The following is a 23,413-nucleotide window of genomic DNA, read 5'->3' as shown; positions in this document are numbered from 1 at the left end:
GGTTTCTTGAAAGATGCCAACAAACTGGCTTTAACAACAGAGTTAGAAACCACAGATTGGAATAGAAAATTACAAATAAAATAACAGTCTATATAATTCCTCAAAACCATCTCCCTGTTGTTGTTTTTTTTTAAATACCATAACCAGAAATCTCATTCTTGTTCACAGATCAGAATAAAACTCTACATGGCCAAAGGTGTTCTAAACCTACCAGTTTTAAATTATTACAAAAGAAAATTGTTTGTTTTTATCCTTCCTTATGTTCACCATAATAACTTACATGCATTTGGTCCATATTTTTCACCACTTAATATGTGGCCTTTGCATTAAATTGTATCGATTCTTGGTCACAAAGAAAAGTAAGGTAAGCCCTTGAAAATTGGAAGGATTTGCTTAAACTGCATAGTACTTTTAGAGTGTGTCATATTTTATCTTTGTAAGTATTGTATGTATGTATTTATGTATATGAGGTACAAAAAAATCTCAAAAATAAATCAAAAAAATTCTGTACTGCCTTCAAAGTCTGTGCATTTTATTATTTCTGAATAAACAGTCTCTGTTACTTAGTCAAAAGCCTTTTTGTATTGTCAAACTGATGCTGGTGGTTTCCTTTATTTTTTGTATAAATACAAGACTGTATCTCTTCTCTGTTGTCAAATTTAGGCTGTAAATTCAAAATATTAAACAAATAAATATTTCAAACATTTAAGTTTGCATAGTGGAATTTATCATGATTCTCAACCAAGTTTTTTGAGGTTTTGTTTTAGCTGAGTATTGTCCACGTGTATGTTTTCATTGTCAGGAAATGCACATTTACCAGGAAATGCCTTTAGAAATGGGGACACGTGTGCATCTTTGAAGTTTGATCCTGTATCTTAAAGCAGGAAAGGGCAGAAATACACTGGTGGGGATCCTTACCAAAGAAGAACTGATGATGTCAGCACATATTAATGCAGTTCTGTTTCTCTAGCCATTAAATTGATTTCTTAAGACTTTCAGTGACTAAGATTCAGTTCTCATTTTGAAACACAACACATCAGACCTGTCCAAGTGGAAGAAAGTGAAAAGGCAGCACATCCATATGAACCCTGTTCATGCGGGTGATGCATGAAAACCTGGTGGAATTGAAATGGTAAATCAATTCCTTAGAGGCAAATCCTGAAATTAAAATCAAAATAGATTTCTAGACTCAAAATAGTATTCTTCACATTGTGAAATTAATTAAAGACAACCTGGCTGTTTCCTAAACTGTTGACATTACCCATGTTTTAATAATATTGTGGGAGAAAAGGATGTATACCCTCACATGTTTTTATTCCAAACCTAACTTTAAAGTCTAGTGCGTTTTACTGTGTATTCTAATACATATTTTAGCCATGTAGGAACTGGGAGTGTTTCACTATGCCTGTGGCTTGCATTGATGTTGGAAAACTATTAAATGTTTTCATGCCAAGCTAAGTATGTGTCAAAGATCTGTGAAGGAGTGACTTCTCTGTATACTTCTATACAGTATGTGCAGCAGTTGAAAAGGAGACTAGCAGTTGGGCACCAAGGACAGTGTTGTGGGAGCAAACCCCATCCCTAACTAAAGGAAGCATGAGGTTTGTCAAAGCCTCCTTTTTAATTAGATTTGCCTGAGTATTACCTTCTTTTCACCTGAAGGTGAAAGTGTACAAGCTCTCATCTGCACCTTTGATTTTGTCATGAATTGGGTTTTGAGATTTAACAAGACATACAGTCTGCAGCCCAGTATTAGTCGGATGGAAAGTTGCACATTTCCAATTATCTACATTTTGGTTGATAAAAACAACACAAACACGGCGATTATTAAGAAACTGTTCGGGATAGGGGAGTATTCCAACAATTGCCCACATTCTCAAATAAACAAGGAAATAAAATTAAGTACCTACTTGGACACCACCCTGAGTTGGAGCAAACCAGACCAAATACGTTGGAACACTGGCCACATCAAGGCATCTGTGGGCGATAGATGCGTAGTTTATGTTGTCCTTTGTAAAGAACCAAAACCACTCTCCTATGAATGTGTGTATCCGTGGTTGTTTAGTTCTTGCTTCTTTGTTGTCCTGTTTACAAGGGACACTTTTTACAGCACACTACTCTAATGCTACCAAATAGCAAACTACATATTTAATCAACTAAATATACAGCACATGGAAAGGATGCATTAAACCTTTACTGAGATGAAAATTAAATGACCCAAAAGAAACTACAGATTTGACCATAAATGTAGGACAAAGTTTTACTGAATTAAAACTCAGGAAACACAAGGCTTATCTTCTACTAACCTTCTATGATCAAGGACACTTGCATTTTAAACACAAAGGAGCCTGGAAATAACATCACAGCAGTGCCCTGGATAGACTTGCAATTATGTATCATCTTTCAATAAAAAAGACATGGTTACAAATGGTCTCTGATTGGACGACCTTATAATTAAAAAGGGCATCAAACACAATCTGGAATTTGAGTCAACTTCAGAACATGGTTCCATGGAGATTTCCATGAATAAAAAAGGATTCAATTTGAATCTTTTAGATCAGTCCACTCATGCCGCATTAAATTACAACGTTCATCGTTTTTACAGCAAATGCCAAAATATTTCCAGAACAAACCACAGCTAAACAAATTTGGGAGACTCTTCAAAATGTTATAAACTTAAAATGCAAAGACAAAACCTGAAAGGATTCCCAACTCTTATGGGCAAATACAGAGATTAAAACCTTTCCTAGTTTTATTGTAAGGAGTCAATAAGTAAGATACGGGTCAGCAATCAAAGATAAAAGAACAAGAAAAGTTACAAATAAGAGGAAACTATTTCACCCGTGTATCCTGTTTGGTATTAGCTTATTGACCTGAGAATCTCATCCAGTCGTTTCACCAAAGAAGCCAAGCATGGTAAAGAAATTCAGGTGGGTAGCTGCATGCGTAGGCTGCAAAGGAACAAGTAATAGGTTTATTCCATGCTAAAAAAAGGAAGAAAGAAAACACAACATTTCGGCCGTGAAGCCTTCTTCAGGTGTGAGAAAGGCAATAAGCAAAGGTAATGTAGCCGGAGAACAAAGGCTGGGAGGCCAAACCAAAGATGTTTTTCCGAACTCATACATCAGAAAGACTACTGAAACCAAACTTATCCTGCAGCTAGGATCACACCTTCCCTCTTCTCTTAACGACAGACTACTCTTCTTTTCAATTTTCTCCATTCATTGGAAGTTTCATTTCACACCTCTCTACACCCATTCTGACTTCACACCTCTTAATTGGCCTCTCTTTCTGTCCCCTGCTCCCGCCTCTCACCCCTCCTCCCTCCCAGCCTTTGTTCTCCCATTACATTAGCTTTGCCTTCTGCCTTGTCTCTCTCAGACCTGAAGAAGGCACCACGGCCGAAACGTTGTGTTTTCTCTCTTCTTTTTTTTCAGCATGGAATAAACCTATTTCTTGTTCCTTTGCATGGTAAAGAAATGCCTCATGTGGTCAGATTTAAATGCAGTCCCACTTCCATTTGTGACCGCTAATAAAAGAGTTGCCAAGCACATTGCATGGCTCTATCAAGAGGTTTTGGTAGCTTTTAGAATAACATTTCCATGTGGTTTTAATTTATTGAATTGAGGAAGTCTTTTATGCACTGTGCAAAACATACATTTAAGGGGGACGTGGCTGACCTGGATTTATAGTAACTAATGAAACACATGACTGGTGATTAGAGATGACTTTTGATAAATGCTGAACTGAAGTGGTGATTATACCTCCTAGGTGTTAACCCCTGACTGAGTTTCTAAAATCAGCTCTTTAAGTTCAGAGGCTAATAACACATTTCATTTTTGTCACATGAAATATTAACATGCAGCTTTGCAAGCTACGAGGGACACATTAAATATTTCCAAAAAGATGAAAAGGACTGAAGGGCAGGGACAAGAAGAATTTTGAAAATTAACATTCAGCTAAAAAGGAATAACTTATGTTTGTGCTCGGAAGGGCAACCCTGCAGACTGTGGTGAATAACAAACAGCTACTGGAGAACTATTTACCATCACCCTAACTGCAGCCTTCGAGTTAATTTGTAACACTAACCTGAATTCCTGGTTGTAAACCTGATTCAAGCCCAACCGCTGATTTAAAGGGGAACTGCAACAAGATGAGTGCATTTCAACCACAATAGAAGTAAATTGTTTTCTTGTAAAACCTCCAATTGACATCACAAAATAGATTACATTTCTAGGTATGAGCAGCACTGTGTTTTCAGAACATGGCAGTAAAACTGGTGATTTTTTGCGGCATTTATTACATTGTAAAGAAGTGGGCTTGTGAATACATCTCTTTTAATCCAACAGAAATATTGCTCTCGACTTCAAGAAGGTTTTGCTGACAAATATCACTTGTGAACTCACGTTGGAATCGTGACCATGTTGGATCATTTATGCAGTGAAATGTGTGCTGCACAACCTGTGCTTACTTGCAAGTCATTCCGGCGACTAGTGAGCAGGGAGGGCTGCATCACATCCCAATTAATGGGGACTTGAATGTGAGTTTGATAGATAGATAGATAGATACTTTATTGATCCCATGAGGGAAATTGCAGTGCAACAGCAGCTTAACACACACACAACACAGCCACAGTGTAACGAATTATATAATAATAGTACAATACATACAATACAATACAAGAGTTACTCACAGTCCGGACGCACAAGAACAAACTAGAACAGAACAGTACACAGAAAATCGTATCACACTCATATCACACATATGAATATAAATATAGATGTAGCTATAGATATAAATATAAATGTATTGCACAGGTCCCTGGCATATATTGCACAAAAAGTGGTTGTAAACGGGAAAAAGAAAAAGAAAAAGAAAGAGAACAGATATAGCAGTAGATGTGTAGATGCGTTTAGTCCAGAAACAGGTCACTGTCGATGTTGCCTCTGCCAAGACGCAAGGTGGATGCGTTGTACAGTCTTATGGCAGACGGCAAGAATGACCTCCTGTAGCGCTCCCTGTCGCACCGTGGATGAATCAGTCTATTGCTGAACGTGCTCTTCATTCCTGCCAGCCTGTCAAAGAGGGGATGGGAGAAGTTGTCCATGATGGCCTCTAGTTTGGACCTCATTCTCCTCTCAGCCACTACCTCCAAGGAGTCCAGGTCAAACCCAATGACAGAGCTTGCTCTCCTGATGAGCTTGTTCAGCCTTTTGGAATCTACTGCTCTAATCCCAGAGCCCCAGCACACCACTGCGTAGAAAATGGCACTCGCTACCACCGACTGATAGAACATGTGTAGCATCTTACTACACACATTGAAGGACCTGAGCCTCCTCAAGAAGTAGAGTCGGCTCTGTCCCTTCTTATAGATGGCCTCGATGTTCTTAGACCATTCCAGTCTATCGTCGATGTGCACTCCCAGGTACTTGTACGAGTCCACCATCTCCACGCCACTCCCATGGATGTAGACAGGAGTAGGTTTGACCTTTTTCCTCCTGAAATCTACCACCAGTTCCTTTGTCTTCGTCACATTCAGTTCCAAGTGGTTCACCCCACACCACTCCACAAAGCTGCTGACCAGTCCTCTGTACTCCTCCTCCTGCTCACCCTTGATACATCCCACAATTGCAGAGTCATCTGAGAACTTCTGCAGGTGGCATGACTTTGAGTTGTACTTAAAGTCCGAAGTATAGAGGGTGAAGAGGAATGGAGAAAGAACTGTCCCTTGAGGTGCCCCTGTGTTACTCACTACCTGTTCAGACACACAGTTCTGAAGTCTCACAGACTGTGGTCTGCCTGTGGTCTGCCTGTCAGGAGTTTGCAACAACATGGCGACTTACTGTACGTTCACAAAGTTCATTTTCTTCTTCATTTTTTCTCTATAATGTCAATTAATTTATTGTGTTACCGAGATTAAAAAACTGGTCTGAGAAACTGGGACTGCAGTTCCCCTTGAACTGCATGTCTTATTCTTAATTTCAGTGTGTCCCTGGCCCTATCAGTCTCCTACCTAAACGTAAAATCTAATGTCAAAAATACTAACTGTAGTCCATAAACTTAATCTCAACATTTACAGCAGCTGAAAAGCATATAAACCAGACTTTAAAATCTTATAGTTAACATCAATGTATAGTAGATGAAAGCAGTCCTACACCCTTAATGATAACGCTGACATGAGCCTTAGCCATAAAATCATATTGTCTCTCTGCCATTTAATTACCATGGAAGCTAATACCCTGTCCTTGTCTTTCATGCACAGATGCACTCCTCCTGGCTAAGTGCTGAAGTGGAAACACTCATCATAAAGGATGTGCTTCCATTCCCTCAGCGTGCACCAGCAGCATCATGGAATCACATTTTTTATATAGATACTCAATAATCCTTCTAGGCGTAATTACCAAGAGGGATATTTTTTTCAAATACATTTTGAGCTGCAATTATAATGCACAGTATGCCACCAATTAAAAAAGTCATTTGACTACTTTATCCAAGTTCATCTTATTGTTGATTAAATGTTAAGCCATTATCTGCCCTTCCATTTTCTAACTGCTTTATCCAGTACAAGGTCACAGGGAAGCCGGAGTCTCTCCTAGCAAGCAATGGGCTCAATGGAGGTTACACCCTGAATGGGACGCCAGTCCATCGCAGGGCACACACAGCCAATATACACACACCAGGGTCCCAAGCAAATTATGAACAGCCACTTAACGTGGAACTTAGAAGTGAACATTTAGTGCTGAATTGTCTTTCATAAAGCAAATTAGAAACCACTTACTATACAGTCATTTCCATTCATGTCCATTACATTTAATTTTAAAATTTTTCTCTGTATATGGAAATGTTGGATTATCAATGCAAAGAGACACCTTAATATACCGAGCCTTTGCTTCAGCCCAGGAGGATAGTGCTGAGCAAAAAAATAAGAAAACCAAATTGTAATTTAATTTTATTGTAAGGGCCGGCATTTCAAACAGAAAGATCTTATTTGTAGTAAACTTACTGTTTATGGGGCCTGTAATTGAGCAAGTACAGTGAGCAACTCAAATGTGAGCAACACTTTTATATTTTTTCCATAGTAGTTACATGACAGTTAAACCTTTGTTTGTCCAGATATGTAGACTGCAGATTATGGATTACCTGCGACGATAAATATCTTTACTGGCCTACTGAATGACAATGTTGCAGTACCTAGACTGTGTTCTATCTTGTCAATTCCCTATAACATTCAGCCTTCATCCTTCCTTCTTTCCTCACTATTGTATACTGTGTAACTGTTAAATTCCTCTCCGAATATATACAGTGTAGCCTACCTAGAGCTCCACCTACAGTAAATTCAAGTTGCTGAAGCAACTTTTTGCGGGGTTTGGGGCTGCTTGCACACCACCCAGAGAATTGCAATGCTTCAGTGCTGGATAAAAAAGAAGGTTCCCCTTCTATATGTGAAGTGCTTTTGGATTCCTTTGATTAAAGATAAGAACACACTATGTCACAACACTATCCACACTATGTATCATGTGGATATTAGCCACTGTTTCATTTGCTTCTTTAGAAACCAGTAATAACCTATAGTATATGTCAACAAATATTTCTCTTATTTCTTCCACTTACCTCTTAACGATACTACACACTGTTGTGTTGTACTGTGCTGGCTTACCTGTCCTACCCTGATTCCTAGAGGGCCATTTTCTCTTCAGGCTTTCATTTTAACTCTATTTTTAACATTCAAAAGCAACTCACTGTTGGCTTAATTGTAAAATTTTGCATCTTCTCCCAGTTCTCCCAGTGATCCAGGCTATGGGGCTGTACTTTGCTTGTATCAATCCATGAGACAGTGGGTTGTGTAGGGTTTCAGCCCAGCCCAGTGGATTTGTTGCACTGTATAGCAGGATCACCATGACACTACTGGGATATTCATTAATGATTATCAGTGAGTCCAACTGACCGTGAATGAGAAACCCAAAACTCAATACATTGGCTAAATTTTAATGCAAAATTGTTCATTCTGCAAACTAAGCTTCAGCACTCTCTCTCTACATATAGTTTATATACTATTATGCAAAGGTTTGGTTGAATTAGTGGTTTCTTGTGGAAGAAAGAATTTCTAAACAGTTAAATGACTTTGGGATATAACTCAGTGGTGTGCAAGTACTTGCTTGTGCCTTTCTTTTAGCATGTCTTCTGTAATTACAAGTTTTCAGATTCAACAACTGAGACACATCCAGACAGCCTCAGCTTGGCTCCTGCATTTTACAGTTGGCCATAGATATTCTGCATTACAGCTTTCACCAACTCTAGTCACACAAATGCAAATTTTAATTTGTCAGGCTATAACATGATCCATCTTCCAATCTTTGTACTTTTTAATCCCGTTTAATTTACAGTAATTGATGTCCTGACTGGTTTCCATGCAGTGTTTGCTCTACTAATGAAACTGGACAAGTGTTCTACTAGTGCTGAAAGAGCTATTAACATGAATTGACTCAACAAATGAACAGCCGATGATGCATTAGGGTCAAAATTTAAAATGTTCTCCAATCAAAATCGGTAGCAAGATTTTAAGATGAGGAATAAGTAAGTCCCAAGGGGTTCTTTGGTTTCCTTTGGTTTGGTGTATTATGACACCAAAAATGGAGGACAGTTAGCTAACACTGTTGTTAGGATAAAACATCAGGACAGACCTAAGAGACATATCGGGAGTATGTAGCTTTTTTTCTGCCTCATTTGGCTTCTTTAAAGCATTTCTGCCTCTAGTGGTGTCAAACTTTATACATTCAACAATGAACAGTTTAATTCACAAATGCATTTTAACATAATGGTTGCTATTAACTGCTATTAATGGCTGCTATGGCCTGTCCAGCCATTTTCGTTTTCAAATTTTATAGAAACTATGCCAAGATAACACTAAAGACTATACAGGGGGTTCTAATAACTACAGCTATAGCCTCCAGGTGTCTGTGGGTTTTCAGTTACAGTATAATGTATGTATTTGCAACACTAGTCTGAAATCAGTTTCAGACTTCGAAGTTTTATCTATATACAGTACATGTCTATAGAACAGTATCATACTGTATACTCTCCCCAACAAATATTTCAGTTTTATTAAAGATGACTGCGTCTCCTGAAACAATCATAATTACAGGGCACTTTGCTTCTCTAGATCACACTTCATCAGCACAACAGTTAGACATTCGCTGCACCTACACAGTTTTAACAGGTTCTGGTCTATCCAGGTAGGAAAAAGGGCTCCTGTAGGCACTCACCTGCCACACAGAAAGCCCTGCAGGGCTTTTTCTGTGAGAGAGCGAGAGGTGGCTGGGCTGCCAGTGGGGGTGGGGGTTTCATTTGAGTAAGCAAGCATCATATGAAAGGCAAATATGTCGAGGTTAACCTACCGGTTCAACTCGCCTTGCAGCTTTTGCCTTGTGGAGAGTGTCAGAGCTTTGGCCTGACGATCCCTTGCATGTCAGTGGCTGTGGTGTACCCCCCCTCCCAACGCCTCACTGAAAGGAAAACAAGAAACCAGCAGCCGGAGTGGAAAAAAAAACAACACATGCACTCTCTGGAAGGGAAAAAAAAAACCCTCGTTCTGGACAAGATCTGGGCATCTTCAGCTAACTTTCTGCAAACACTCACAGGAGGACTGACAGACTCCAGGGCTGAATGTGCCTCTTCTAACCCCACTGAGTTTGCAGGCACAGCACATCGAGTTTTCTGTGGTTCCAGCAGGTCAGCAGCTTTCAGCCTATGCTACTGACTTGTTGTTGTGAGCCAGCCTGCCCCACATGGGGAGAGAAGACATTCTGCGCCTGGGTTCCCTTTTACTCTGGTCATGGGTGGATGTCACAGCTACGGCAAAGGGGATGTAGAAACACACGACCAAAAGTTGGAATTTTCCAATATCCCCGTCCAAAAACTGTGAGTATTTGGGTTTTCATACAGCTGCAATAATGTTTTTTGAAAGCATAGCTTGCCACGTCGGCACTTAAAAGTTGTTTTTAGAAACACATAAGATCAGAAACTGCTCTAAATCTAACAGACTGAGGTCCTGGCTTTTAGCGACTGTTGGAAGCAACAACAGGTTGGCGTTTGAGATGGGAAAAGTAGCTGCTTTCATCTTGTCGAGCCACAAAACATGCTGCTTTTAAAAGGGATTGTGCTAGCTGGTTATTTTTTTTCTGTGTGGTTGCCAAGTTAAATACGCATGGGGGCCTCTTACCTCAAATGTTATGTTACACAACTAGAAAGAGATTCCTTTCTGTTGCAATTGCCTTTGCCTGCCAAGGCACACATTCTCTTTATTGTTTAGTGCAGGTGAGCGAAGGAAACAGCCAGTGTTACAGACATTGGAGTAAACAACATTAACTCATGGCTCATATTTTTATCTCTCCTCTTGGATCCTACTTTAACAAAAAAAAAATCACATGGTAACTTGAATAAACAATTCTTGGCGAGTCAGGGACAATGTGTGCTAACTTCATGTGCTAGAGTGAAGGACACATATTTGTGGAATAGCATCAGCTTCCTGAAATTCTTTTGTTTGCTCTTTACTAAGCAGCAAGAAGTGAGGCAGCCTTTTAGCAGGCTTTAGCCTTTACGCTGAAAATCCTCATTACTCTTCTTGTAGAGTTCATGAAGGCGGGGGCCATGTAAAAAAACCAAAAATGGGGATGAGAGGAGGCACGAATCCTAATCTCTCTCACCATGTGCAGCAGTTTATGAGAGCAGCCAGCCCAGGGACTGCGCTTGTGCGCTTGAGTGAGGGCTGGGGGCAGGCAGCCCTCAGAAGACAAAGACTGTACCGTGCGCCAGAGACACTGCCTCTAGGCAACATGTAGCTAACTCTCTCCCAGTGGAAACTACCTCAGAAAAGAGCGGCGGGTTCATTTGGAGAAACAGATATGCCACGTGACATGGCTGACATTGTTTTATCAATAGCAACGAGGTTGTATACTGTCAAGTTCACACTTGCATGCCAGACATTTTCTAGGAGGGCTTTCATTTGAAGAAATCATTACCATCTGTTAGTAAATTGTGACACCCAGGATCTGCCATTGGTAGTAAATCTGCCATTAAGGCTATCAGAAGATCTTAGGATGTTTCACAGGTCTTGGAGAACTAAAGGTTGAACTAAACTAAAGTGAAATCAGACCACGGAATAAATCTATAGAATAGCTACAGTCTATTGAATTTTGTGACGGGAACAATCACTTCCATGCAATCGTTTCCCTAATAGCAAGAGACCACTAAAACATGGACAATTTAGAGATGCCAATTAACATAGCCAGTCCTTCTCTGGGAGGTGTGGATAACTCCCATGGGGATGTGGAGAAATTCTTAATGGAAGTTGCCTCAGTCCAAAATCGCATGCAAGGGCTTTGGGGAGCAGCACTAGCTGCCACACCACTATGCAGCCCTTATTTGCTCTTTTGTCTCTAAAACGTTTCATAATTTTCAGCCTAGGCAACCAGTGGTATAAAACCTAAAATGTTATTGCATGAATTCAACTGGGCTTAGAAGGTGGGCATTCAAAGGTATTGGAATACGTAACTAGAAGGTACACAGTCTGAGAACTTTATCCTTCCAACCATTTTCTAACCGCTTTATCCAATACAGGGTAACAGGGGAGCCAGACCCTATCCTGGCCAGAAACAAATGCAAAACAGGCTACACTCTGGACAGGACACTAGTCCATTACAGTGCAGACACAGACATCAGGGCCAATTTTCCCAGAAGTTAATTAACTTACCAATATGGTTTTGGACTGTGGGAAGAAACCAGGGCACCCTGAAAAACCCCACACAAATGTAGAGACAACATACAAACTTCACACAGATAGCATCCCAGATCCAGAATTGAACCTGGCCCACCGTGCTGCCCCAACTATTTTATCATGACTAAAAAAATGTGTACCACAGCATGAACTATAAATTGCATGTCTCTCCTGCACTGGTGATAGATAATAATAATGATAACAACAACAACATAATTGAAGAAATTTATCTCACACCATCAATTATTGTGCAAAACCTTGACTGATTGAAGAGACACTAGACATTTTGCTATACTCTACTTAATTGAAATACTCAAATATCCACCTGCCAAATTATATAATTTGTTAATTACAAAGTAAACAACAAGTTATCAACATTCACTAGCTGTAGTGGAACCAAATTCCCACAATGGAGTGAATGCAAAAGAAAGATGATTCTGGACTTAAAATGACTTTACTGCAGTTTACTGATACAGTACCTGGACTTTACTGCATGCTCATACAGTAAAGATTTTTCACTCTGCAGCCCTGTTTGGTAGGTTACCAAATACCTCTAGGTGGAACACAGTTGGCATCAGCCCTCAATCATAATCTTAAGTGCAATAGATTTATTTTTCTAGCTATACAAAAATTGTGGTGGATACAGAGAGGGCAAATGAATTAAAACTTTAAACAGAGGTTAATACTGTATCGAAAAAGCAGACTCACTGGGAAACCAGTGTTTGCTTGTAAATATGTTAAAGATATGGAAAATCAAAACACAGCTTTTAGCCTTATTTGTGGGTTTAAAAAAATGAATACAAGTTTCAGGAGCTGGAACACAAAGAGCAGGCTTGACCCACAAAACAAGGGTCACTTGAAACGCCTGTATAACAAGCGAATCTTAATCACTGTTTTACAATAGGCAGTTTGCCTCATCTCTACCTTCTAGTAATAGATGTCATGTATAAAGCCTGCCTTGGGGCACAGGGGAGGACAACCATTAACTTTAATGGGTGCAGAACCCAACTGGGCAGCAGCAAGAGTCTGTATGAAACCAAGTCACAAATTCCTTTTACCCCACACTTGTTACTGCTGTGGGAGAACCCACGTCACTCAGACTTGCAGGCACTAACACCTACAGTGAACTTCAATGAACTTCTTTCCAGTTTTTTTTTCCAGTCACGTCTGTACAAGGGGAGCTAATTAATTAGTGATTATTATCGTTACCATAAATGGTACAGGTTCTAGTAACGGATTGTGGTAGGCACAACATGTTTACAGCTTATGGGTAACCGCGTATAACATTGATACCTAGCTACTACGTAATTACCATCCTATTGTGTAATTCGGAACATCAAAAACATCATTCATTACATGTTTTGTAACAAAAGAAACTAGTCATTGACACAACATAAAAAAACTGAACTGTATTTGTAAACAAAATGTGTGTGGGGAGGGGGCATAAAGGCAAAAAGATTTAAAAAAAATATATTATACCCTTAACCATTCTGAAAAGAGTAATATTTTTGCTGTAGCTGTATCTCACAGTAAATCAGTAGATCAGCAGTGCAGTGAAGTTTAGAGGACCACACTGCTCTCACAGACTATTATGGCTCGTTTTACTTTATCTGGTTACCAAACAATGACTGCAGATGCAGATCATTGGGGTCTTTACCCCTGTGTGAATCAAAACTCATTACTTGAAAATCTTGTAAAAATATTTCTTTCTGACCCAGGGTGCAAAATAACCCAAAGAAAAAATGCCATACAAACTTACATGCAGTTTTAGTTCTTGTTTTTTATTCTAAAGTACTAAAGTTGATTCTAATGATATCAGTGATATAACCTTCAATATCTTAAGCATGTGGGAATATTGATAAGGGCAAATGATTTCTTCAAAAATTGTTTTTTTTAATTTCTTCTTACAAAAAATAGCCATTGTTATCAAAAAGTTTATTTACAACTTTCTCGATAGCTCATTTGCATAAGAACAATGTACAAAATAGAAATCATAGAAAGTTCAAAACGTTCAAAGTTTTCATGATTCAGTAATACCCCATTTGGAAAAGACCATATTGATTCAGCGTGTAGGGAGGTACTGTTCAGGATGCAAATATTTCCATTACTCTTGAAAGACCCAATTATTTATTAACAATATTATAAGGACATAGAAACATCAAAAATAAATACAGAATTTTGAAACCTAAAAAATTAAAGGTCAAGTTTTAATTCTAAACATGGCAGCTAATTTAATAAACAATAAATTGAACATGGAATATTGGCCATCGGTAAACCTGGATTTTGAATTTTGCAAGTAGAAGGATTTCCTAATTGAAAAAGAAAACACAAACTGCGCTTCTAAAATGAATATTTGTTTTCTAAAAAATGCATGCTGGTACATGTTTCTCACTTTTTAGGCTGACTGGTGGAATGTTTTATTTTAAGATTTTGCTTTCTATTCACACAACCCTCTGTCCTCTCACTTGCACAAATGTCTTGATATTTTTCTCTGCTGCCACCTCACATTCAGAGAAAAATGCCCTTTTGATTTTGGTGTAGCAATTGCTATAGCAACTTTGTTTCATATGGAATGCTCATATCAATTAATCTTTTAAATTTAATGGGATAATTAATTTGACTTGGATTTTTGGGCTGGAATAGATGACAATTATCCCCTACTTTTTACTGGAAATCATACGAAGGCACCTGAATCGAAAAGCACTGTACAAGAGTGGATTATATTACATTGTATACATTTTTCTAGGGTGACTTTCATCGCAGATTTCTGTTGTGTAACTAGACCTTTTATTTAGTCTCATTCACACACTGTTTCTGCACCTTAGGGTCACTGTAGCCCACAGTTTTCCCTGAAACTTCCTGAAATCTCACTTAAAAGCCACATGTTGTTTCGTGGTTCAAAGCCTGCCACTGTACAACAAGGAAGAGTTTCCAGCTGTTCAGCATCTCAATATCAGATACAACATCTGCTTTTCATTCATTTCAGAAAGAACAACAACACCAAAGCTGCGCCTTCTCTGGAAGAAAAGCCCTACCTACTTTCAGTTTATGTTTCAGAACGGATCACAGACATGGATATGAAGAAGCTGTCTTCACTCCCTGATGGGTTTGACAAAGCCGAGTGGATGGCCACTCACAGTATGTGCCTATGTGTTGTTGTTTTTTCTGCTAGTTGTATTAGTGGCAATCCCAGAGCATTTTAGGGTTCCCCTTTATTTCTGTTTAGAATATAAACACTTTGCCTGGTTCGTTCTCAAAGTCCTTACCAGAGCCATGGTAGCTCATTCAGAGTTCATCCTGGTTGTAGCATTAAGCAAAGTGACTCCCCCTGTAGTTAGGACACCAGTCTATCACAGGGATCACCCCCAGCAATGCTGGTCCCCATTTGTACAGCTAGGTGGGGTGGAGCAACTGTGCTAAAATACAGTATCTCGTTCAAGGGTACAACAGCAATATCTACAGGGGAACTCGAACCCACAACTTGTCCATAATGAGTCCAGAAGTTTACCCATTTTGTTATGCTAGAGTGTCATACAGTTTTCTGTTTTAAATAAATGGAACGTCCACCTTGAAAGGCTGCTTTTCAAATTGGCTCTGATTAAATCAAAGTCTGCCAATCACAAATCTCAAGTATTTTCATGGTATCTTCCTGTTTTCAAAAGTTTCTTTTTACCCAATGGAATGCATCCAACAAGAAAACTTTGTCTAAAACTTTCACACAGAGGGACTTCCTTTTGCTTGCCTTGTGAGCATTTTACTTAAGTCATCTGAGGCTGCTTCTTCACTCACAAAATAAGGAAAACCTTTATTTTTCAAGTGTAGTTCCAAGTATGTGTTTAATTATAAAACACAAGGTCTTCCTTCTCTTCTTTGTCCCCATCAGAAGCAGTAGAATGAATTAAGATTAGGATTAAAGTAGGCTAACTGTTTTTGTTTCTTCTTGATATTACTAGACTGTTACCAACCGAATTAGTAATCAACCTATGTAACAATTTAAAAAATGTGTTTGCTTTTTTGTATTTTATTCTTAGTGGAATTCTGTTTTAACATGTTAAATTATATTATATACAGTTATCTGAAATTAAGGAAATTACAGTAGCTTTAATGTTAATGCTCAATGTGAGCTCAGGCTATGCTACAAACCCATTTTTTGCAAAAATCTACACAATGTATAAATATTTTTTTTTCGGATTGACAACATTCAATAGCAAACATTAATTGTTAATAATATAAAAATTGATAATGGGATGAGTGGAAGATGATTAAACTCTCCTGTCTGTTTCTTTTTCCAGCCATTGCCTTCTTCAAACACATTAACCTGTTTTCCAGCGCTCTTTCGGAATTCTGCACCACCAAAACTTGCCCAACCACAGCTGCTCCTGGTAACACGTGAGTGATCCTAGAACACCGTTTTAGTCTGCCCTCAGCTTAGCTCTCAATGCTCCAGCTGGGCCATCCCACGGAGAAAATAAGCCCTTCTTTGCCACATTAATGGACCTCAGTGGCAAAGGGGGGCATAGTGATAGGGGACTGTTGTCACTGCTTCCTCCCAGTTCCTGTCTTCATTTTTTGCTTTTAACATCTGTCTCTACAGTTGCATGCGTTCCCCATGTTCACATGGGTTTTTGCCAAGTACTCTATTTTGTCTCCTTCTTCTGAATGTGTATACATGTAGGTTAGCTTTGGCCATGTCCAGTGGGGTTTGTTCCCAATATGGTCAGTACTGGTTAACAAATTAATTAGAGACCAGTACAATTTGGGATCAATCACCAGGTACAGTATTTTGAGATTCGGAAAAAAGCTTTAATGCACAGGTCCTGCACAGAGAGAATGAGGACCAGCAAGCATGTTGCTTTGACACACCCAACCCTCAGAGCCAGTCGTGTCCTGACCCTTCGCAAGTCCACAGAACCTGACAGGGGGGTTAGTGCTATTTTTAGGACCTGCATGTCTCTTGCTGATGTCAGAGAAGGTGACAGGTGTAGCTCTTTATACCACACATACTGAATTAAGATCAATTCTAGGATAACATTCATGTAGAGAATAGAAGCGATATTAAATCAGGACAAATCAATATATATTAATAGTGAAAATTACATAAGATATATGGGTGATGTGACCACATATAAGAGCTATTAATTAATGCCTTTCAGTACTGTATATAAGTGGCTTATTTCCATAGGAAACAATCACACACTGTTGAAAGATCATCTGTCTGAATTTACAGTTTGATGGTAAAGGTAACCAATCTGTTCTTAAGTGTTATATTTGACAGTTATAATCCTAACCACAATAGAAGTGGTAATTAAATGTATGCAGTTGTATTAGTTAGACAGCTCTGCAATCTAACCCTCTATCTATTCACTAGGAAAAGGGTAAAGTCAGGAATATGTTACTCTTTAAACCAGCCTCCTTAACACCTTAGCTGTAGTACAGAAATACTGGTACACCCATTCAGCCAGCAGTCATTTACCATGCTTTCACTATTAGTTTATATTTAATCAGCACTATTAAATTGCTCTGGTATTAATGTATGGTATTTTTCCTATGTTTGTTAAATACTGGTTCATCAGCGATTTAGTGAATGAGATTAAGTTCAGACAGGGTGGATCACACTGGACTTACTAAGGACTTACTATATGAAATTGTGATCCAATGGAAAAAGATTACTAGTTACATACTGGCCTATAAAACAATTTTGAAATAGTTTAAGATATTTAAATATATTTTAAAATATGTTTTCTTTGTGATTCAGTTAATCTGCCTCCACAAAAACAAAAAAGAGAGTTTGTTTTTGCCTCAGTGTGGCACATACTGTATGCATTTGGGCCCTAGAACCTTTATTTCCAATCAAGAAAACAAAATCACACAAGCAAACGCTGTATGAAAGAAACCATTATAATTCTGCTTTGAGATATTTTCTAGGAAACCTTACCTTTTTTTTTTTAAACGTGTTTCACCAGGACTTACTACTGGCATTTCGATCATAATAAGAAGGAGAAGTGTTCGGCTCCACTTTACATCGACTATGCAATGTCCTACATACAGGAACTCCTAACGGATGAAAATGTTTTTCCAACTAGCACAGGTGAGCAAAAATTCTTCGAGCATTTTCTTTATGTATTTCAGTAGATTTTACAATGGTAAATGTGAAATAAACTGTTTTCTTTCTCAAAAACAAAGCACAATACTAAAATAAAAAAAAAACAGTCATTTATTTCCCTCGGTTCGCCCTCAGGGTCCCGATTCCCCAATGGATTCCCCTTCCTGGTGCAGAAGATCTTTCTCTACCTCTTCCGGACCCTGACTCACCTCTACTGGGCCCACTTCCGAGAGATAGTGAAAATGGAGATGCATCCTCACCTGAACACTCTCTACATCCACTTCATGACTTTCAGCAAGGAGTTCGACCTCCTGGAACCAGTGGAGACTGCCATCATGGACGACCTGACGGAGGCTTTACATCGATACAACAATGTCTGACGAGCCTGCGCAAAGCTCTGCCCAAAGCTGAGAGCTGCCAAAACCACATAAACAGTGGGGGCTCTCGGCTTACCTGTGGAAATAAATTTGTACCTCTTCAGGAGCCAAAATTGAGGGACACCTGTCTGTAAACATGAACAGACAGACATTATACAGAGCCTGCAATCTGATTTCGGACCATGGACCACAGCATCTCATTTTGCAGAAGGAGGAAAACAAAGATTTCTATCAAGAAAACCATCATTTTCATAAAGATGATTAACAGAGAGGGACACATCCTACAAATATTTAATGAGTACAGATTTAATACTAATTGAGACTAAGGCATAGTGATTTCTGGATAGTATTGACTTGTTTCTCGAGAATTTATTTTACGTTTGACATTTTACATTTGTTAGTGAAAGGTACTGAAGTGTATATGGACAGAACCACAAATATCCTCTTTTCAACAGAGACTGATCTGATTTAGAGCAATGCAGTGCTGTTGATGACAAGGACAGTATAGTCTGTGATGATTGTTTATTAATGTTGTTAAAATAGAAACATTTTTGGAGAAATCGTCTGTGGTAAATCTGTGTCCAGCAGCAATAGAGGTGTGGAAAAAAGCCCCGTCCTGAGCTTTTTTCTTGTTTGAGACTTTATGGAATAATATTTAGTATGTTACATACTTCAGGGAATCCATTCTCTCAAAGGAAAGGAACTACGCTTCCACATGAAATACATACTCTTCTACTGGAATTTGCTTTATAACAGGTACTTTGTCTTCTTAACTACAGCTGTAGATTATGTTAAAAATTTAAAAGACAGACCACCCACACACACTACATGCACTGCCATTGAATTTCATCTGTTTTTAAAAACCACAGAAAAGACTTACAAGTGGTAGCTCTCTCATCAGTATCCTACGGTTCCACTGGAGCTTCCCTGGTATACATGACACTTATGGTGCATTTTATCTTTCCATATCTTTTGTTTCTTCACTAATCTTGCAGAATTGGTAGAGCTGCACAGACAGAAAACAGAACAATTCCTAAAATAATAGTTAACAGGGAAAAATAGAGAAGCTGCTATACCTTTAAGTTTTGGATTTAATTCTGGTTGTGTTTGTACTTTGCCCAGTTGAAAATTTGGGAACTTGTGTTACTTATGTTACATTGTCTGTGCAATAGCTAAAATGAAACTTTGAACATGTTTAAGAGCTGAAAACAGTCAAACAGTTCAAATTTATCCTAGTATACATTTACAGTTAAGAGTTCTGTTGGGTAACAGACCTTGGTTGGGAAAAACATTGCAGGTATGTGATTCTAACTGTCTTAAAAAATGAGTGGACATTAATCACTGTTATAAAATGAAGATGCGGTCAGAAGCTTACAACTGTTGTATAAATAAGACATTGTACTGCTACCCATTTAATTTAAAATTTCAAGTTTTTATCAGCTAAATATGAACTACGAAAATAAAATGTAAGTATAGTTGCCAAAGAAGCATTAAATGTCGTAGTGAGCAATATTTTGATATAGTTCAGGTCGTTTATATAGCAAATAGTTATATAGTTTGATATAGCAAAGGAACAGTAATAGGTTTATTCCATGCTGAGAAGAGAAGAAAGAAAACACAACGTTTCGGCCGTGGAGCCTTCTTCAGATGTAATATTTTGATGTGTCTTTGTAGATTTTTTTTTGCCAGACATGAACAGTTTTCAAAATTAACCAAAGGTCTTCAAAAGTCCTACAAACATAGGACTTTTCTGAGCACAGAATCTGGTCCTTGCTGCTGTCCTCAATGAGATTGAAAATGCAAGTGTGACAGGCAGTTAGCGACAATAATTACCATCTGAGAGGATGCAGCTGTGTACTTTCTGTATGGTGGCAATATCTAATCACCACGATTCTCCCAATAAAGATGTCTGCTCCTTATGTGCAATCCTCTCTGTAAAAGTGTCTAGTACAGTAGGTGTGTGAGGTAGTTGGAAAAAACCAGAGGCACCACATACCAAGGCCAAACCGTATAGACAGACTGAACCTCTGAGATGAAAGAGCCAGAAGACGTTACTACTTTGTGAAGCAGCCTGTGGGATTAACAGCTGTAAGAGAGAGGCCAAATGACAAGTGAACTACTGAACTTCTGCAGAAACTGCGCCTGAAGGAAGAATGCTTTTTTTTTATTCACGAAAGCAATCCGAATGTCCGAGGACTGTCCAAAAAAGCTCTGAAAGCATTCTTTTTGTCTATTTTCTCTTTTTATTTAACAAGAAAGGGTTCTATAAATCTGCATTGCCTGAGGGGCTATTTCTCCAGACCATAAAAACGTAGTTCTTAGATACACACGTCTCTGCCTCTTAAAGAAGAAAACAGTTTACCATTTATTAGAGATTTCCAGCCTAATGTCCGTATGCAGTTTATAAATAAAGTTATAATTTCTTCTTTTTAACTAAACATCCCTCTATTTGTCTGTTTTCAATCTACTCTTCTAAACGCATTTTAATCTTCCAAACTGGATAATTGAAGAAGGTATTTACAAACATTGTTAATTTTGCTGACATTTTAACTGTCTTGCAAATTAGGTGGTTATCATCAGAAGGCTAATCATCCTGTCTGATTATGTACTGTACATTTGGAAAAAATTCTGTTTAGCTACTCCAGTTCAATTTTTCTGGAAAGAAAAAAAGGATTTATGTATTTTCTTCAAATTCATTTAAGAAAGTCACAAATGAAAGGAGGCCACATATACTATATTGTTATACAGTACCTAACTGATCCAAGGAGCCCATCCTGCTATTTCCTGACAGAAGACAGGCTATAAGCTTCAACAACACAACACCACATCCCTTTGGGTAAAGAACTGATTCCTATTCTTAGTTTTAAATATTTACACATAGTTTCCATTTATGTCCTCTGGTTCATATTTCATTGTTCATTATGAAGAAGTCCACTGGGTGCCTTGAAGTTTATCTACAGTACATCTTTTTGAATTTAATTTGCTACTTCTATAGTATATCGTTCACTAATTCTTCTAATTTGGCATCACAGGACAACTTGAGTTTTTACTAACTACACCATATAATATCTATACTCAATTTTTATTACCTAATTCTCAGTCCTAACACTTTCTTAAATGCTTACTGCCTGTAATTTGAGAAATAACTTTTTTGGTAAACCTTAGCAACACCCTTATGCAAAACTAAAGACACCATATAATATGTTCTGTGTATCTGCATTACTACTCTCTTTTACATTTTTTCAAAGAACTCTAATAAGCTAATCAGGCAAGACCTACAGCTTGTTACAGCTTATAGCCCGTCTTCTGTCAAGAAATAGCAGGATGGGCTCCTTGGATCAGTTAGCTACTGTATAACCATATAGTATATGTGGCCTCCTTTCATTTGTGACTTTTTTAAATTAATTTGAAGAAAATACATAAGTCCTTTGAGCTCACTTTCTCTCTTAACCAGTAGGCACTGAAGAGTATGAGAGGAAGGTCATCACAGGGCAAATGTGAATGTTCTAGTAGCTGATGATTATCAAAGACTTAAACTGAAGAGTTTAAGACACTGGGCATAACAGAGTGCTAGCGTCAGCTGCGAATTGTCAAGGGAAATTCATAAAAAGCAACCAAGAGGGAAGTGGACTATGCAGTCTACCCCAGGAGGGGACTGATGTATTAGACCTAGGATACTGCAGGGGACCTGAAAAACAAAAGTGAGACATTGGCAGTGTTGGTCATCTGGTGTGAAGTCTGCTGGAGTTGTCATATCATGACTTACTAATAACTGGGCTGAGGCTAATACATAGTACAATAGGGTAGTTACAATCTCCTTTATAAGCCAGGTAATCAATTCAAGGAAGGCTTGGCTGGTTTTTTAAAATTGATGTAGCCACTCCTTCTGTATTTTTCTACAGTTTAGAAGGGCCAATTATTTATTTCAGCATCTCAACACTCTTCCCTGAAAACATCTGCAATTTTCCCTTTACCCTTAAGGCTTTAAATAGTGTGTCTGACAGCCTTTTCAATGCAGGTGCTTGCACAAGTGTTTCAGTTAGAAATGTGTAACAGGGTGCACAGAAAAGCTTAATGCTCATAAATAAGTAATTCTATGACTTCTGGTGAAAGGCAACGGACAGAATCCTTATCCTTAACATACTTTATGACAGTTTTATTTACGGATGTGGCCACAAACAAAAAAGGAAAGCAATACTCTATAGATTTTGTTAAATTTTAATTTTCTGGGCACAATTCAGGAACACTACGATAAATGGTTACATAACTTAAATACTGTTTCAACATTCTTCACTTGCTCAGATGTTTTCCTGTAATGTTAACTAAAGTCTGGGGAAAAAAATAACGCAAACATAAAATATATAGAATCTTTTTCTATACAATTATATATTTGGTCTGTAGTATTACAGAACCCATCCCCATTATAAAACCTTTCAGTAAAAATAAAAAATTAGAGTATGTGACTATATTTGGCAAGTCTAAAGATAAAATCATGTTTTTAATTCAACAAGTGCCAGTATGAAAAGCGGACACTGGACACTTGTTCTAGGGTGGGTTGGTGCAGTGAAAACAAGACACCAAGCTGTCATGAAGAGGAACCACCTACAGAATTGGCTGTCCTGACCACAGGGTAAAGACAAACCTGAAGACCACTCACGGAGCTGGCACTGTTGCGTCCTTAACTGGGAAAGTAGATCAGAAATCAAGAAAAAAAACATGTGGCTGAAATAAATTGAAAAATATTAGATTCTCACTGACATATAAATGCATTCAAAATTATATTTTGTACTTGATCCATATTTCTGACGCATTTCCTATACTGGAAGTGCAGTGCAGAGTTCACAATATATTTTGTTTGCATTTGTACAGGGCTTTTCAGCCCCAGAGGATCCCAAAGTACTTTACATATTGGAGTAAGGAAGAGCACATAGCTCAGCACCCAGCTAGGTAATGTGTTGAAGCTATTGTGTGTCACCAGTCCCATCTCACAGCATGTCAGATGCAAAAGTGAGAAACTATTTATTTTGGAGTATTAAGGAACTTTTAGCAGACAAGATTGTGCAATCCCAAGCTAGAATATATCCAGGACTTACACTACTTAAGAATGGTGCCATACAGTGTAAGATCAATATAGTGCGATATTGTATTGGAAAATCTTGT

General features: G+C 38.3%; 1 protein-coding gene and 1 long non-coding RNA gene across 2 annotated transcripts; one reads left to right on the top strand and one right to left on the bottom strand.

Moving 5' to 3' along the window:
* Positions 1–4,554: 4,554 nt before the first annotated feature.
* On the bottom strand, positions 4,555–9,503 carry LOC148829243 (uncharacterized). Its single transcript, XR_016091503.1, has 2 exons — positions 9,396–9,503; positions 4,555–5,075 (listed from the first exon to the last, which is right to left on the bottom strand). It is a non-coding gene; the product is annotated as an uncharacterized LOC148829243 (long non-coding RNA).
* LOC148829242 (MOB kinase activator 2) lies at positions 9,415–20,686 on the top strand. Its single transcript, XM_088924201.1, has 5 exons — positions 9,415–9,918; positions 14,760–14,911; positions 16,066–16,162; positions 17,737–17,861; positions 18,012–20,686. Exons 1-5 carry the CDS (start codon positions 9,833–9,835, stop codon positions 18,254–18,256), a joined length of 705 nt encoding a protein of 234 aa, XP_088780327.1. The 5' UTR covers positions 9,415–9,832; the 3' UTR covers positions 18,257–20,686.
* The last annotated feature ends 2,727 nt before the right edge of the window (positions 20,687–23,413 follow it).

Source organism: Atractosteus spatula, chromosome 8, assembly GCF_055471065.1.
Source record: "Atractosteus spatula isolate fAtrSpa1 chromosome 8, fAtrSpa1.hap1, whole genome shotgun sequence".
Taxonomy (NCBI): Eukaryota; Metazoa; Chordata; class Actinopteri; order Semionotiformes; family Lepisosteidae; genus Atractosteus; species Atractosteus spatula.
Note: the sequence above shows the minus strand (reverse complement) of the source record. Positions and strands in the feature narration are given on the sequence as shown.